Raw genomic sequence first — 17,187 nt, 5'->3', positions numbered from 1 at the left:
ACAGACGCAATTGTTTCAGAGATGTTATTCCAAAATTCATCCAGGGTGTAGGGATTATTTGAATGAACTTTGTTTTCTGGGTTTCCCCACAGATAAAAAAGACCTTGCAGGCCAGTCTCCAACTCATCAGTCTCTAAAATATGGGTCCTACACATCAATGTTCTGATCAAGGAGTACTTCAAAAGTCTGTCTCAGATTACTACTGCTCTGAGCACTGATATACCCACCCAGATGAAAATGAGCTTCATCAGTATAAAATGCAAGTTTCTGATCAAGCAGACCATCTAATACAGCACCCTCCCCCTAAACACAAAATTTGTTTATTCTCACATAATCACCATCACCAATTACTTGAACCTGTCTCATTTTAAATGGCCATAGATGTAACTTTCTGGTAACTCTCCATGCCATTGTGGTCAAAAATTGTGCTCTTCAGCTGATCATGTCAGGGATTTGTGAGGTGAATGTTCTAATCTGGTTCCAGTTTTGTCTAGATTTTCCTCAGTCAGCACAGCATTCTGTCTAGGATATTTCTTTATTAAGAAATGCATTTTCTTCACCAATTCCAAAATAATTGATAAAGTTGGGACCTGAATAGTAGTATACTTATGTATACCTTCTTTTACACAACTTATGATTATATTTTCACATGTGTATTGAACAGAAAGACTTGCTGTTCAAGAGTATATTTTGCCATTTAAATTCCATAAATATACAAAACTTATGTCTGAATGTCTTACATGAACAGAAAGAGGAGGAAGACCAACATGTTTTACAGTCAGCCATTCAGAGCTACAGTCATGCCATGCCATGACTGTGTATCTAACAGTCTCTTTCCCATCCATGTATTGCATAAAGTACATTCAGTGACCGATACTATATTCTGCTCACCAAGGGAGCCTGATCTGGCCATCTGTGAAAGGCATTATTTCTTCTGCACTGCCATGAGTGGAACATGACTGATACTCAATTACATCGATGGCACTTCTAGGAAACTGAAAGTATGTCTACTAAAGGATGCTGTCATAAATATAACCTGTTTCTGTCAGTGGGAGCCCCTCATCAAATACATCTGGTGGCCTTGTTGTGTTAAGTACAACAAAGAAGTTCCATATCACCTGTATAATCATTTGCTTAATTAACAATCATGTGTGACCTGCCTGTGTGCCAAACATGGGCAAATATAAGTTATATGGCTGGGTTAAAAAATTATGGTTATAAATTACATGGATTTCAGTTGAAATTAACATTTCTCCTCAAAATCATACAACCATAATTCTGCTAACCTTAGTCTGATATGTAAAATAAAAGTATATCTGCACATTTTATGAACACTTCTACATAAATTCCTTGTTAAAATATGTGTAAATTACATGAAAAAATACAGCGGTTATTTCTGATTTAAGGTACACTCTTTCTCATGGTAACAGGTCAAAAATAAGTGAAAATTGTAAGGAAAATTTCAAGTTAAAAAAAGTCTATAGTCATGTGCTAATGACTAAACACAGAGTTTGGACTGGTAATTCAATTTATTTACTTGCTTCAAATTGAAAGTACTGTTCCACTATTCCAGCTTTCATGTCACAGTATATACATTTTTACTTAATACTACATATATTTATAAATACGTTTTTTTTTTTTCTCTTTTTTCTTCCATTATTTATTTATTGGGGCATGCGGTAGCATAGTGGTTGAGGCATCATGCTACAAGTCAGAAGGTCGCGGGTTCAAGTCCCGATGAGATCATTGGATTTTTTTTCAGTTGAGCTAATCCTTCCAACTGCACTATGGCCCTGGGGTTCACTCAGCCTCTAACAGAAATGAGTACCAGGAGTTAAATAAATAATTTTCCTGGGGAGTAAAGTGCAGCTGGCGCATAAGGCTTACAATCTTACCGCCATTTTTGAGCCAATTGTCTAGATACTGTGCGACCCTCAACGTCTCACAACCCTATGGGCCTTCACGGCCTGTTACAAGATAGCTTTTTACTTACTTACTTACTTATGTATTCCTTCCCTCCTTCCCCACCCTTAATTAATTCCTCTATTAAGGGAGAAGGCAGCAACACAAATGCAAACATGACAATTTCAGGATGGCTATGACTTTTAATTATAGAATTACCTACAGGAATACTGGGTACATCAAGTTTGCCATTTGAGATATATATTACATATATATTACAGCACATAATGTATATTATATTATGTATAGTACAATTTAAAAAGTTAAAATTGTAATAATCCATATTTACAACTCTTCTCACAGAAGTAGTGCAGATGTCAAAAAATTTTAAAAACCATATTATTGGCAGTGTCAGCTCAGAAGGGTAAGGAGGTAGTTTTCCATCACTGCTTGAGCTGTAACATAAAATAAAATACAGTTATTAAATAAATCTGAGGTTCTCAAGGTGGTGATGAATGTTATTTAAGTCAATGCACCCCATTTCTTCAGGACTAACACTGTTATTCCCAAGTTAAAATATGGCTGTCACCCATATAAAAGCAGGGAATTTAAAATTCCTTACTCCCTGATTGCAGACTGTTACCCACAAATTGAAATATAGTTGCCACCAGAACATCCTAGTCGCAAATTTACTTTATGAAAAGACATTTCTGAGAACATCAATAAAGTATGATATGACCTTCATGTAGAATAAAGATTATGCTAAACCAGCATGAACCAAAATACCACTTCTCTGACAAAGTCTTTGGTGGACACAAAATTCCAGATTTTATGTAATCTGTTCATTTATTTTTAGTTTTAATGTTCAAAAACAGGAGCACACAGTCTCCACAACATGCATTAAATTTATGCAAAAATATGATTTGTCTATATCCATACTTCCATTTAATTAATATCAGGACAAAAGCAGCATCAAAGTATAAAGCTCTGAGGTCTATAATGCACGGAGCTTCTAGTAAGATGTACTGTAAGCTTTACGCCAGTGAAAACGATTTTCATGGCATGTGTTTGTGGGTTTTAAGGCACATCAGTGTCAATAGCCATATGTACTGCCACTCTGTTCCTTTGCCACTGACAATTTCTGAGCAGATGGCATTACTGCACACTGCTCACATATCAGTGACACTACTACAAATTCTAACAGTGAAAATAACAGAAAGCAATAAGGGCTGCAATGTACAGAGACAATATCTTTGAACTTAAAGAAGCAACCACAAATTTAACTGAAACTGTTTCTCACAATGAATTAGCATGTCTTACAAATAACATGTCTGCAAACATGTTGAGGCCACTTCCAATAATTACACAAAGAAATATATTTCAGAACATGCTGTCTACAGTAATGCATAACAGATTCAAACCAATCCCAGTGCAAGGGTTGCTTAATATACACCGCTTTTATCTAATTTAATCAGAGCTGTTTACAATAGCAGTAGGTGCATAATGGCCTTCAGACTCACCCTATAAGAGCAAAGAGAATATAAGGCCTAAACTTAGGGAAAAGCAGGCATACAAGTCCATTCTGAGTGCTCTTTATCAACTTATCAAGACTGAGCTATTAGCTGAACAGTACCTAGTTTGCTTCCTCTTTTTATAGCAATGCCAAATGCTGAGTCACCATTGAGGTTTACCATCGTAACATCAGCTCCACGTATAAGCAATTCATTGGTACAGTGGGGATGATCACCATGAGCTGCATACATAAGTGCAGTATTACCAATCTGCAAAGAGAAGACAATGAAAGTAAACTGATTAATTAGTAGTCTCACCTGGTGGACAACTATATCAAGGAAGGAGAAAACAAATCTGTGTGAAAACTAGTGCCTCACCTCATCTGCATGGTTTACAGCAGCACCTTCTGTAAGTAACAGCCTCACAACTTCATGATGACCACCAGCTGCTGCCAAAAGAAGTGGTGTCTCTCCTTCCTGGCCTTCAAATTCTAGCTGAGCTCCCCGTTTTAGTAAAAGTTGCACTGTAGGAAGCTGCCCATATGAACTAGCCCACATAAGTGCAGTGAGACCATTGCTGTCTTTGACATCAACATCATATTCTGTTAAATGAAGACATAACAGACAGAAGAAAGCATGAGGGAAATATAATGCATGTTATAGCTCCCATTATCATTAATATCAACATCATTTTCTGTGCAAAATGGAAACAGCACATCACACTAACCGGGAGAAAGTAGGAAGCAAAAGGGAATTATGGCAACAGTGTGTCTCTCAGTAACATTAAGTTAACACGAAAATATGTCAAGATACTACTAACTGAGGAGTTAATAACAAATTTTAGTACTTCATTAATTCTGCATTGCAGGAGCAGTTTCCTTTTAGTTTTGATTCAGTGTTTTGTTAGTTTTTTTGGCCAAAGAATTACTGCAGACTAATATTTCAGGAACCATGATTTAACATGTTTCCACGGATGAAAATGTCAGAACAGGCGAAAATTCTTTGGGAACACCAACTCAGAACATTTTCTTGAGATCAAAAGATTACAGCAGATAAAGACATCTACAGAACATTGATGTAACTTTGGGTTAAAAGAAATTTAATATATATTTCTAGATGAGAAGATTACTGCAAATAAAACATATTTGGAAGATCACAACAAAGTTACACAACATGTGGCATGATATCAGCAGAGATGACGCAGCAATGTTATGTTACAGTGTAAACTTTCACTGACTACATGGAACAGTCCTTCCTGTGAATATAATGGTTGGTCAACTTGTCAAGAAATTCCCTACCCATTATGAAACCTTAAAGTTCATTATCACATTCACAAGAACTCACCAATAAACCTATCTTGAGCCACGTGACTCTGGTCCACACTCTCACATTCTAAATCTTGACGATCAATTTTAATATTTCCCTGCCATTTACACTTCAGTCTCCAAAATAGTGTCTTCCTGTGGGATATTCTGACAAAAAAAAAAGTGTCATTTTCCAACCCTTCCATATATTCCCAAGGTAGATTTGTTGTGGAAACTTAAAATCACTGAACCACAGATCTCTGGATGTGATTCTATAGACATGTTTCTATGGGGTTATACTAAAATGCATGTTCATATCCCATCCTTACAAGTGGGCTTTATAGCCTGTACAGTTTTTGTTAAGTGTTTGTCCATTCCACTTCAAACATTAGTGTATGGTGCTATCAGCCCAGTTTCTTTCAAGTTATTCAAATTTTAAATGAAATTTCATAATGTTTAATATATTCTAAGGGGCAGAGCCCTTTTGATCTTATTGCATTCTACTATGTGAGGTGAAGCACTGCACTAATTAAATGAGAAATGTTTACAAAAGTATCAGACAAGCTTCTATACGGATGTTATCAGAATTACCAATGAAGCTGATATCTGGAATCTTTGTAGTTATAAACAATTATTTATTATTCTTATTTTCGTTAATATAAATTTGTAAGACTATTAATCTGTAGAAAACAAATTGCTGGAAGTATATAAGTACTAAATAAGTACAATATTTCCATACCTTGATCAATATCAAGTGCAGTAATCTCTCCTTGACCAGCACGATGGTGCAGGCTGACATCAGTTTGCTCTGGCGCAGATGTTGCAGTGGGAATGTTTCCACGTTGTAAATTTGTTAGTACCATGGTGGGCTACACATATCAGAACATCCAAATGCAAAAACATTTTGATGACATCATAAAGATTAAATATAACCAACAAGTAGCACACACATCATGGAACACAATAACATGACTCCTCTGCACGGGACACGTTTATACAGACTGATTATCTCATAACTACCTACCATGGAATTACATCCTTCTTAAGAAGCCAGCAGCTATTCAGCCATCCATACAATTCCAAGCATCTTTTGGAACCTTCATTACCATATGCACAACGGCCTGCCATGTTTCTCTATCCTGGGCAAGATGGATCTAGTCCACACCTTCAGCCTACGTCTCTGAGACACATTTTAATACTATCCTCCCATATATGTCTAGATCTTCCTAGTGGTCTCCTTCCTTCATATTTTCCTTTCAAAATTGTTTATGCATTCTCCCCTCCTATACATACTGTATGTGTTCTAATTTTGTAGTATATCTTATATACACATGGTAGGTTTTGTAGTTGCAGTGATGTGTAGGGGTGTCATATGCTCAATTTATTGTTGTGCGTTTATATGCATTGTTATGTTGGCTACTTGCTGATTTAGCAAGCTAGTGGTGTGACAGGTTCTGTATCCAATGGCTTTGACCTTGTATGGATGTGCTGGAACGTGCAATAAATACAATACAATAGCACAGGCCCTGCCCAGCTCACCCTCCCTGACTTGATCATACTAATATCTGCTGAGAAGTTAAGTTATGGAGCTCCTCATCATGAAATTTTCTCCAGCCTCCTATTAACTCATACCTCTTTTATGTCCAAATATTCTTGTCAGCACTCTGTTCTTATACATACATCTACATTCTTTCCTTAATATCTGAGACCATGTGTAATCTTATTATAAAATCTACTGTAGGATACTAAGAAGAGTAATAAGAGAAGTGAAGAGATTACATTATAATTGACTAATTGTATCAGCTGAGGACAGGATAAAAACAACACGGAGCAAAGATACCTAAATCATATCAACTGAATAATGTAAAAGTAAATATTGATGAAGGAGCCCATAGATTCAATAAATATTTTTCATCAATAACAGAAAATCTCAATATAAAGAAAACTAACTCACACGTGGCAATGAAATATTTGTATACTTATTGTCCAAATGGTTTCCCTGCTTTGAACTTTAATTTAGTCACTGAAGACGAGATAAGTAGTGCGATTAGTAAGCTCAAATCCAAAAACTCTTCAGGATTTGATGGTATACCTAACAAATTAATAAAACTGTGTAGACAACAAATAAGTAAACCCTTAGTTTTTTTATAACTTATAACTCAATAACAATGGATATCCTGAAAGACTCGAATATGCAGTGATTAATCCAATACATAAAAAAGGAGACAAAACTATAAGTTACTCTCTTTGGTTGGATTTAATAGCGGCTGTACTAATCAATTTAACACTGACAATTCTAGTCAGTTATGGCTGAGAATTGACTTAACAAGTATGTATTTTTCTAAATGGGAAAATTGTACTGACAACTTGTGCTCTTTGTATGAGGCTCTATTTACCTTATATATATTTTAATATGTTATATCTTAAATGTTATGTTATATTTAATATTGTATATTATATTTATTGCATGCGATCTTTTATGTAAAACTTTGTATGTGACAAAATTTTATATCCAGCCCTACTGGGNTTTCCACGAATAATTACATATTGTGAATGTTGAGCTGTGCCAGTGTTTTCATGGTTTGTTATAAGTGCCTCTGAAGATGGTTCCTTGGAACCGAAACATGTAAGGCAGATGAGATAATTAAGTGATCAAAATATATATTGTTGCACTTGACGGAAAATCTATTGACAATTAGTGATTGATAGTGTAACGGACCAAAATGAGATAAATAAAAAAAAAGTAAGTTAGTTTCACACCCACAGAGGCAAAATAAGTTTTGTATATATTAATCTTGATGTTTTTAGGCAGCAGGCAAGAAGATAGAAAACTCTGAATTGAACAACAGCAAACCATCCCCCAAATGTAATGTGCTCTTGATTTCCTCAAGAATGACATTCTGATTTGTTACTGTCATTCCAAAATGTCTAAACTCTGCACCTGTTCAAAGGATACTTTATCTATCTTTATATCATGATACTATCCTGAATTTTGGTGATAAGATACGGGTGTATACTTAGTTTCCTCTGTTTACTTCTAGACATCTATTACAGACTGTCTTCTTCTTTATGGTATTTATGTCATGCCCAAGTAAATTAACATCATCAACACAAACCAGAAGTTGATGCATACCATTCGATTTCAGTCCTACCTGGTTCTCTTGGACCTTCATGATGGCATATTCTAAAGCAAAGTATAGAAGGAAACTGACTTCCTCCTAGATCATTTAACGATTCTGTTTCTGCTGTAAAAGTTATACAGCATCAAACAAGATGCAAAGGTGATGAGTGGTGAGCTGGGGGCATAGGAAAGGATTTGGAATGAGGCAGCTGTAGCACACTTGAAGGTATTATTACAACACCTACTTACAAACAGAGAAAGCTCAGTCAGCACAATGGTAACCTAAATACAATTCCACACCATCATTCAGTCATTAACTGCTTCCCTGATAGATTTTTACAGATAACTGGTCACTTCCCCCATCCCAAAAAAAAATATATTTTTTTTTTATTTTAATTTTGGAAAACCCAAAAGTTCTTTATATGCATTTTCATGTAAAATGTTCAATTACATTGTCTTCATCCCTTCACTGCCCCTGAGCTACATTCCTGCCTCACCTCTACCAAAGAATGCCACACTAAAGGAAATTAATGAAAACTGAGATGAGTGACTGAAGTCCAAAAGCTGGGTTTACAGCATGCCCTTATCCCAGCTATAAATTTCTTCAGTGTAATGTATTATGCCCAACCCGTACTGAGCAGCAGAATATCTTTCTGGGGTATACTGGGTGTCCCAGGGTGAGTGTTATGGTCCAAAACAATGGAGACAATGTATATAAACACAGTTACAAAAATGCTTCTGTAATAAACTAGCACCATTTGAACATGTTCCTGTTGACAGCAGGATAATAGAAGTTTGGTTACAAAAGTAACTGATGCTAGGGCCACTTTTGAACCAAACTAGAGTTGAAAGTAGAAAATGTAAAAGACTTCTTGTCTCATCACTACCACCTTGCCCATTCAGTAATCGCACATATGATCATCATGTTTACAGTGATAATGAGTTGACTACATATGCTATCATATAACACCAAGTATTCAGTTCCAGTGAACTGTATGAATACTGTCACTTGCTTTGTGAATCTGTGCTTAGAATAATAGACTTCACATTCTGAGAATACACTGTTACACATTTAATTCTCAGTGAAGCCCACAGTACTTGTACACCAGCTGTAAGGTTGTATGCAGAGAGGTATCCTCAAAGCAGACTTCCAAACCCACACAAATTTCGTGCCACTGATCATCACAGCAAGGAAACCGTACTGTTCACCCTTCTACAGCAGACAACAGAAGAGAGAGACATGCAGAAAAAAACAGCTGATGTGGAAGAGCACATAATAAGATGAGAGTTAATCCATGAACCAGCATTTGTTGAGGACAAACAGCTGAATATGTGGCATGACAGTGCAGTAGGTTCTCCACAGCAATTGCTGTACTCATACCATTAGTAACAGCTACAAACCCTAAGTCTGCTTGATTTTCGCCCATGCCAAGAATATTTCCAGTGGTTCCTTCAACAATGTGAAGAATGCTTCCTTAGCAGCCCCACTCCCTTCACCAAAAATGCAGACTTCACAAGAAACAGCATACTAAATTTCCACAATATGCACATTTGGCATAATGTAATAGTAGAATTCAATCCAGATGCCAAGGGTGTTTCCAATTAACATTTCAGCTGTTACTGTTGGAGACTAAGCCCACACATTTTGCCTACAAACTCAATGGTGGCATCACTTTTTGAAACACACTTTGTCACAGTTACTGGATCCTATCTCACTGAATAATCGACAAAAACTCTGATTAATGCATGATGGTGTCACAGCCAGTTTCAGTCACACCACCAAAAATTACCTTGAGACTGCCTACCCTGGGCAATGGATAGGAAGGCTGGGACAAGCATCTTAGCAATGTCATTCAACAGACCTACATCCCCTTGATTACTTTCTCTGCAAAATGTGCTCTACATTTCAGTAGTGGATACTGCAGCACATTCAAAATAGCTGAACCTTGGTATGCAACACTCTCGACATTTCTAGGCATGTTTATCAATCCTGGCATCACCGAGCTGAAGTTAGTGTGGCAATGCAAGGTCAACATTTTAAGCATTTACTGTAATGCTAACAGTAACTGTTACCTACTTTCATTAGAATGGCATAACGACTCTTTCATCTTGAGAAACTCCCTTTTTAGTTAACTATGTTATTTCATGAACAGGACTCTTTTGTTATCAATAACAAACCAAAGGTTTACTGTCCTGCAAAGTTACTTCTGTATCTGAAGTTCTATTATCCTACTGTTTCAGCGAACACCATGACAGCAGCATTTAACTGTTGAATTAAGAATGCTGTAGTAATAAAAGCCAAGCAGTCATTCACATCTTCCACTATGAACTCCAATTTCCTTCAAAAGTGTGTCCAGCATAAGGTAATTTATATTATATTTATTGGTAACACTAAAAGTTATAGCATTAAACCATGTATTAATGGACTGTCTGATCATGATGCGCAGCTCATAACATCTAAGAATATTACTGTACCTAATAATATATTTTGATCTAGCCTTACTAGAAACATTAACAAAAATACTACAGCTGAATTTCAAATGTTATTAAGTTTGGAACAGTGGGACAATATTTTTGGGGACAATAATGTTAATAACATGTTTAACAACTTTCATGATATTTATTTAAGATGTTTTTTACACGTTTCCCAAAAAAGGAAATAAAATATAATATTATTAATAATAAATGGATTACAAAAGGGATAATGACCTTGTGCAAAAGAAAGAGAGAACTCTTGTTTTTACGCAGACATAGTGATGATTTAAACCTTAAAATATATCATAAACAATACTTTAAATTCTTTTATCAAAAGTAATTATAGCTGCAAAAAAAATCATATTACAATAGAATTATTCTTNTACTTGGTAAATAATAAATGAGGATAAAGGGATAAAGGTATTCATTCCATAACAGTAGATAATAAAGTAATAATGAATCAGAACAAGATTGCAAATGCTTTTAATAAACACTTTCTATCTATAGCTGATTCTGTTATATCAGATAATAATAAATATATAAGCTCCCATTTATCCAATCCAATCAACTTGGTAAATATATTTAGTAGACCTTTTACTAATATGAATTGGCAGTATGCCTCCACTTATGAAATTGATAAAATTATTAAATCATTAAAGACTAAAAACTCAAGTGGATATGATGAAATTTCAAACAGAATAATAAAATTAAGTTCACCATTTATAATTTCTCCACTTACTCATATTTGTAATGCAATACTTATTATTATTATTATTATTATTATTATTATTATTATTATTATTATCCGGAGGGGGTGGGTTACCCCATGCACTGCGACCATTTATTGATCTATTGTGTGTCCCCCTTTTTAATTATTCTAACTAGTCGCCACATTCTTCCACTACTGGTGCTCGATAGCAGCCCCTTTCTGCCAGCGATGTCAGCCCTCTCCAGTAGTGGTCCCTGATGCTTCCCCATCTACCAGAGGAATTGGAAACTACTTGGGTGGGAAACTGCCTAATTTTGCTCAGAGGTCTTTTACATGAGGATCTTTTATGTGCCGGGACACAAGGCTTAAAGTCCCTCCCAGAGGGTGCCAGATCAGGGCTATAGGAGGGGTGTGGAAGAACTTCCCACCCCATCTTTGCAATTGCTTCCAATGTGAGGCAAGCGTTGTCATTCAGGATGATGTTTTGTCCCAGACGTTTATCGCGCAATGCACAACGGAGCTTGTGCAGTGTCTGGACATAATGAGCAGCATTGATGGTCTGCCTAGGTTCCAGGAATTTGGCCAGAATAAACCCCTCTGCATCCCAGGAGACTGTGCCCATCACCTTCACAGCTGATGGCACTGTCTTTGCCTTCTTTTTTGATGGAGAATGCAAATGGTGCCATTCCATACTCTGCCGTTTCATTTCAGGCTCGAAATGGTGAAACCAGCTTTCGTCACCTATCACAATACAGAGCAAAAAATCATCACCTTCGTGTCAATATTTCTGCAGCAGTTCTGAGGTGATGACTTTTTGCTGACCTTTGTGGTCTTCGGTCAATAACCATGGGACCCAACGAGCACAAACTTTCCCATAGCCCAAGCTTTCAATCATCTCCTGTACTGCACTGTGCCCCATTCCAAGTTTTCGGGCTACTGTGTTCACAGTCACACGCCTGTCATCTTGAATGATCTCATCCACTCTTTCCTTCTTGTGTTCAGGTGTGGTTGTTCGAGGACGACCGCTCCGAGGCTCATCTTCAATGCTGGTGGTCCCGTCTTTAAAATGTTTCACCCATCTTCGAACACTGCTCGCACCCATGCACACACTTCCATAAGCACACTGAAGTCTCTGGTGAATTTCTGCAGCAGGGATTTCCTCTTTCACAAGAAATTCGATGACAGCACACTGGCGAAATGACATTTCATTGTCGGCCATTTTGTTAGGAGTGATCCTGGTCATGTGATGCAAGCTATTGATGTTACAAGACACTCAAGGTTAATACAACAGCTGGTTCCACCTATCACCATACTCTCTTTCATCTGCTGTTCCCAGGTTGCAGGCAAAAAACAGTTGCTCATGACTTTCGGTACGACCTACGTACATTACTTTCATCAACTATGATACCAATTAATGCTTCGCCCAGGAAAAGGTTGAAAAACTGTAACATATATCCACCTTGCTCTAATTCAAGATGGTGTACTTTCCATTGAGAAATATGGTGGTGCCAAATGAACTACAGATATGTCCTCCTCACTCTACTGTCAACCTTTCAACATATCCTCTGAACTCTCTGAATTTGACACAGATACAAGTAAATCACTTTTAACTGTCAGGAATAATATAAGATATACCACAAATTTACAGCATACAAATGCAACTACAGAAAACAGAAACATTCAGCATGAATTTAGAATGATAAATACCACATCATATATTGATGTCTGTTGTGATATATCTACAACATTCATGATCTGAATTATCTCAAAGTTAATAAACTTGAAACAAACAGGTCCTTTATTTCATTATCAATGACTACCACAACGCTACCTACCCTGTAAGGTTGAAAGGCACTCCTTCTGGTACCATCTTGCCATGAACCAGGTGGCCAATGGATCCTGGACATATGAAGTGTCGAAGAATTGTGATTAATTTGCAGATCCGTAGGTGTTACATCCAAATTATTACATCCATTACTGTTATAGACACCATTTTCAGCTTCATCTTCATCTTCATCTTCGTCACCATCATCATCGTCAACATTGCCTTGCTCCTCCTCATCCTCATCCTCATCCTCCTCCTCCTCAACATCATCCTCATCATCCTCATCATTGCTGTGGTTGAACATGTCAACACCTATTCCACCTGAAGAGTCACTCTTAAGGTCAACATTCATTTTCATCTCTGTATATGAAAGAGACAATACAATTTAATATCATGAACTTTTCTGTAACATATCTGAGTTACTACATTCAAGATCATCCTAGAATACTTTCTACCTTACTAAGTTTGACATAAAAAGTTGTAAGTCTGCATTATAAGATTTGTTGAGAATAAACTGCACACAGCACGCATAAATACTAAACGGTTTAATTTCTAGCCTATTAATTCAAGGTGTACTATTACAAAGTCTGACATGTGACTTGTGAAAAGTCAAAATGGTATATCTTGTCTAGGACTCAATGTCTGGAAGTGGACTCAGCCCTTTTATCTTTTAAATTTTGCTATTAAGTCATCCAGTGTGTCACTTATATAAAAACACAATACATTACAGCACTTCAACAAATACCATAACGCACTTTTTAACTGAAGTGAGGAAAATTGAATTTTCCTCCATTTTATAGGCTTCTACCTACTGAGCAGACTTCTAGAGTTGACATCTAAATATGAGCCTCATTTAAATTAAACGGTGTAAACTGTTCTGAAAGAAGACCAAATATTCTCTTAGAATAATAAAAAGAAACCTAAGTCATGTAGTATACTACATAAAATACATAAAATGCCTATCTCCTCTGATTGTGATATGCAACCTCATGGACTGTACCGCAAACTTAATTCTGATACAAGGAAAGCACTCTACTCAAAATGAACAAAAATAAAAAGAATCCGGACCAACCTGCACTTGATGATAGATCCTGCAGACAGAAAGTGTTGTGCTCCAAGCTAATGAGTGGATACTTGATGGTTCACCTGCAATAAACATCAAGACACAAAAATTTATCATGTACTTCATTCAGGATTAGGCAGATAACAATCATATTCTGAAGATGTTTCCCACTTTTATTTCCTGTACGAAATATTCAGATATTATGATGAAATCAGAAGTTTTCTGTGGAATAAAGATCCACCTTCATAGTAACTTTTAAGTTAAATGTGTTATTTACTGACATGTCAGTATCAAGACTATATAATGTCAATGATAGGATGATTAATGAGTATGGAGCACATGGTGCAATAAGAATTGGCAGGGGAAACTGAAGTGGTCAGAGAAAACCTGCCCCATTGCCACTTTGTCCACCACATGACCTGACCTGTGATCAAGCTCAGGCCACCATGGTGGGAAGTCAGTGACTGCTGGAGCTATGGCATGACCAAGCACAGTAGTAACTCCACACTTCATTCAAGTATATCAATTCTGCCAGATCCATGTAACAAATAAGTTACTTCACAGAACAGCCCATCTTCAGAACCCAATAGTTTTCTTCTAGTCAAAAAATTGCTCACCTTTTGTGGAACCCAAAGGTTCATTACTGTGTTCACAAGAGCCTGCCACTGTTCCCCATCATTACCTAGAAAAATACAGTCCATACCTTCCAATCTTATTTCTTTAAGATAGATTTTAACATTTTCCTTCCTTCTAGATCTAGGTCTTCAGATATTTTCCCTTCAGGTTTTCTTACTAAGACTCTGTATGCGTTTCTCTTCTAACACATACTACCTGCCATTCCTATTTCATCCTTTCTGATTTGGTCATCATAACAATATTTTGCAAGAATACAAATTAGGAATCTTCTTGTAATTTTCTCCAGCCCCCTGTTGCTTCCTCCCTCTTGGGTCATAACATTATCCTCAGCACCCTGTTCTCAAGCATTCTCAGTCTATTTTCTTCCCTTAATGCAGGACACTAAGTTTTGTTCCAATATTTTCATCTCTGCATTATTAGACAGCAGACAGGAAGGCAAAAGATTTAGAACTGCATGGCAGAAGTCACTTTCTGAATATAATACACTGTTCTTTATTTCTTCATGAGTGCAAATTGTTTTGTTAGTGTCATTCCCAAATATGTGAACTTTACTATTTTTTCAAAGAGCTGTATTTCAGTTACACTTTTGTGCTGCATTCTAGTGAAAAGACATGAATGTATACTTAGCCTTCTCGGCATTTACATTCAGAATAAACCTCTTTCTAGCATGTAACAGAGCTTCTATGATTTTTTTCTGTGACATGTGCTTTTGCCCAAAAAAAATATCATCAGCAGCATACACCAACCAGCTGTGTTCCATTCATTTTTGCCCCCTCCTCATTTTCTTCAGCCTTCCTAATGGCATATTCTAAGGCGGTGGGAATAAAGCTACTCTTTTTTTCAAACCATTCTGAATAGACAGTGTATCAGAAAAATAATGTTTACCTATACAGACTTCAACACTACAGATTCCACACTATCACTCGAGATAAGACTTTTGTACCGAGGATACTGGTGTTTCGGATACTGGGGTGGCAACACACTTTGGGGTTTATGAATTACAGGGTCTCCAGAACCTGCACCGTGTATTACCGTCTTAAGTTAAAATTGCGTACAGTGACTGTCAATCTTTACACCAGTCCTCCTTCAAGCTCACCTCTCAGTGATCACTCCTGCCATCATCATTACTTTTATTCACACCAATTCGCTCCCAGCTCGCTGGCCATATACACTACTCACAGAGAAGCAGAGAATTTATTTGGACATACATCCTTCTTTGGGAAACCAAAGGATGCAGAACGTCGCAGAACAAGCACAGAAACTTATTTCACATATAGATATACATACAGTTCAGGAAATGTTATAGTAAGTATAAAAAATCTTATTTAACATTCAGATATGCATTATGATTACAAATTTTCAATACAGATAAGATCTACAAAGTAAAAGGGAGCAATTAAGAGGTAATCTTTAAATGTTGGCTTTAACACTTTTACATCACAATTTCAGCTCGTAATTGTACGTGGAAGATTCCTGAATAACTTGGTACCTGTGTAGGATACTCCTCCCTGATATTTAGTTGGCATCTGGAATATGAACGTCACATTTGCGTCTTGTGTTTAAATTGCTTACATCTGTATTTCCTTTAAATATTTCCAAGTTTTCAACCACATCTGACAGTAAGCTGAACTTGTATTCGCTTGCATGTGGAAGCCTGTCTGGATACTGAAAGCGTTGTAAAACAACCCACCACCAGAAAGACAAGTGGGCAAGCCTAGGAGACTCAACAAAATCATGTTCTTTCGGAGGATGTCGGTCCAAAACATTGGATACCAACTCCATACAGGCACGGACGACCGCCGGAGATTCCATATCCGCCGTGAGACCTCGCAATCATACACCGACAAGTCATGTGTATATTACTTTTATTTTCAAACAACCTACATATATGAGCATATCCGATAACCTAACCCGACTTGCCCGTAAATCAGTCTGGCATGTCGTATGGTGGATATTCCGTATTGTAAGCTGCTTTTCAATCACTGCATACAATTTTGTTATTATCCATTCCATTACATTTAATGTAATAATAAATACCAGTGCACATGTATTCCAGCAACTTACTATTCAAGGTGTTGTTTTGTGCTGTTTAAAAGTTCAACTAAAAAACACACCAAAGCAAATGACTAACGTCTTCAATCGCCAATCACTTCCCTGCACTTTCGGCGCAAAACACTCATTTAAGACATTTAAGACTTTAAGACCTTTAAGACGTTTCAAGATTCTCTCATTGGCTAACACTTTGCGATTCGATTAATTACGATAGGTGTATTGTGATGGATTCCAATCCTTTCTAGACTATCTAGTTCGTGTAGGATACGTAGAGATGGCAGTTTTGCATGTATCCGTTTCCCTTATCTCAGTCTCACCCCCCTGTTTAAGACCTTTATGACCGTTTAAGACCTTTAAGACGTTTAAGTCCGTACTAGCTAGCCTACATAGATAGCAAGACTGTAAACACCAGCATGCACATTCTCTCTTGTGCTGCGCGTTGACCACGGATTACATAACGCCACAATCCAAGTTTCCCCGTTTGCACAATTTATTTCAAGGATTACGCGGTGCCTCTGGTCTACAAAACCTGCATCAAAGAGATCAAAGAGCTATTTTCCCCGGAAGACAGCACACAGCACACAACGGT

General features: G+C 36.9%; 1 protein-coding gene across 2 annotated transcripts; it reads right to left on the bottom strand.

Annotated features, from left to right (window-relative positions):
• Positions 1–2,085: 2,085 nt before the first annotated feature.
• On the bottom strand, positions 2,086–17,014 carry LOC111863638 (DNA-binding protein RFXANK). Of its 2 annotated transcripts, none has more exons than XM_023850133.2 (7): positions 16,611–17,014; positions 13,939–13,993; positions 12,858–13,207; positions 5,457–5,586; positions 3,792–4,015; positions 3,536–3,683; positions 2,086–2,357 (listed from the first exon to the last, which is right to left on the bottom strand). In XM_023850133.2, the coding sequence occupies exons 3-7, from the start codon at positions 13,203–13,205 to the stop codon at positions 2,314–2,316; spliced, it is 894 nt and encodes a 297-aa protein (XP_023705901.1). In that variant the 5' UTR covers positions 13,206–13,207; positions 13,939–13,993; positions 16,611–17,014; the 3' UTR covers positions 2,086–2,313. The 2 variants fall into 2 exon arrangements, with proteins under 2 accessions (XP_023705901.1, XP_023705900.1); XM_023850132.2 differs by having other exon boundaries at positions 13,920–13,993; positions 16,611–17,012.
• Between the last annotated feature and the right edge of the window lie 173 nt (positions 17,015–17,187).

The sequence above is a fragment of the Cryptotermes secundus genome, unplaced genomic scaffold (genome assembly GCF_002891405.2).
Source record: "Cryptotermes secundus unplaced genomic scaffold, Csec_1.0 scaffold99, whole genome shotgun sequence".
In the NCBI taxonomy this organism is placed as follows: domain Eukaryota; kingdom Metazoa; phylum Arthropoda; class Insecta; order Blattodea; family Kalotermitidae; genus Cryptotermes; species Cryptotermes secundus.
This window is presented reverse-complemented; position numbering and strand designations above follow the sequence as displayed.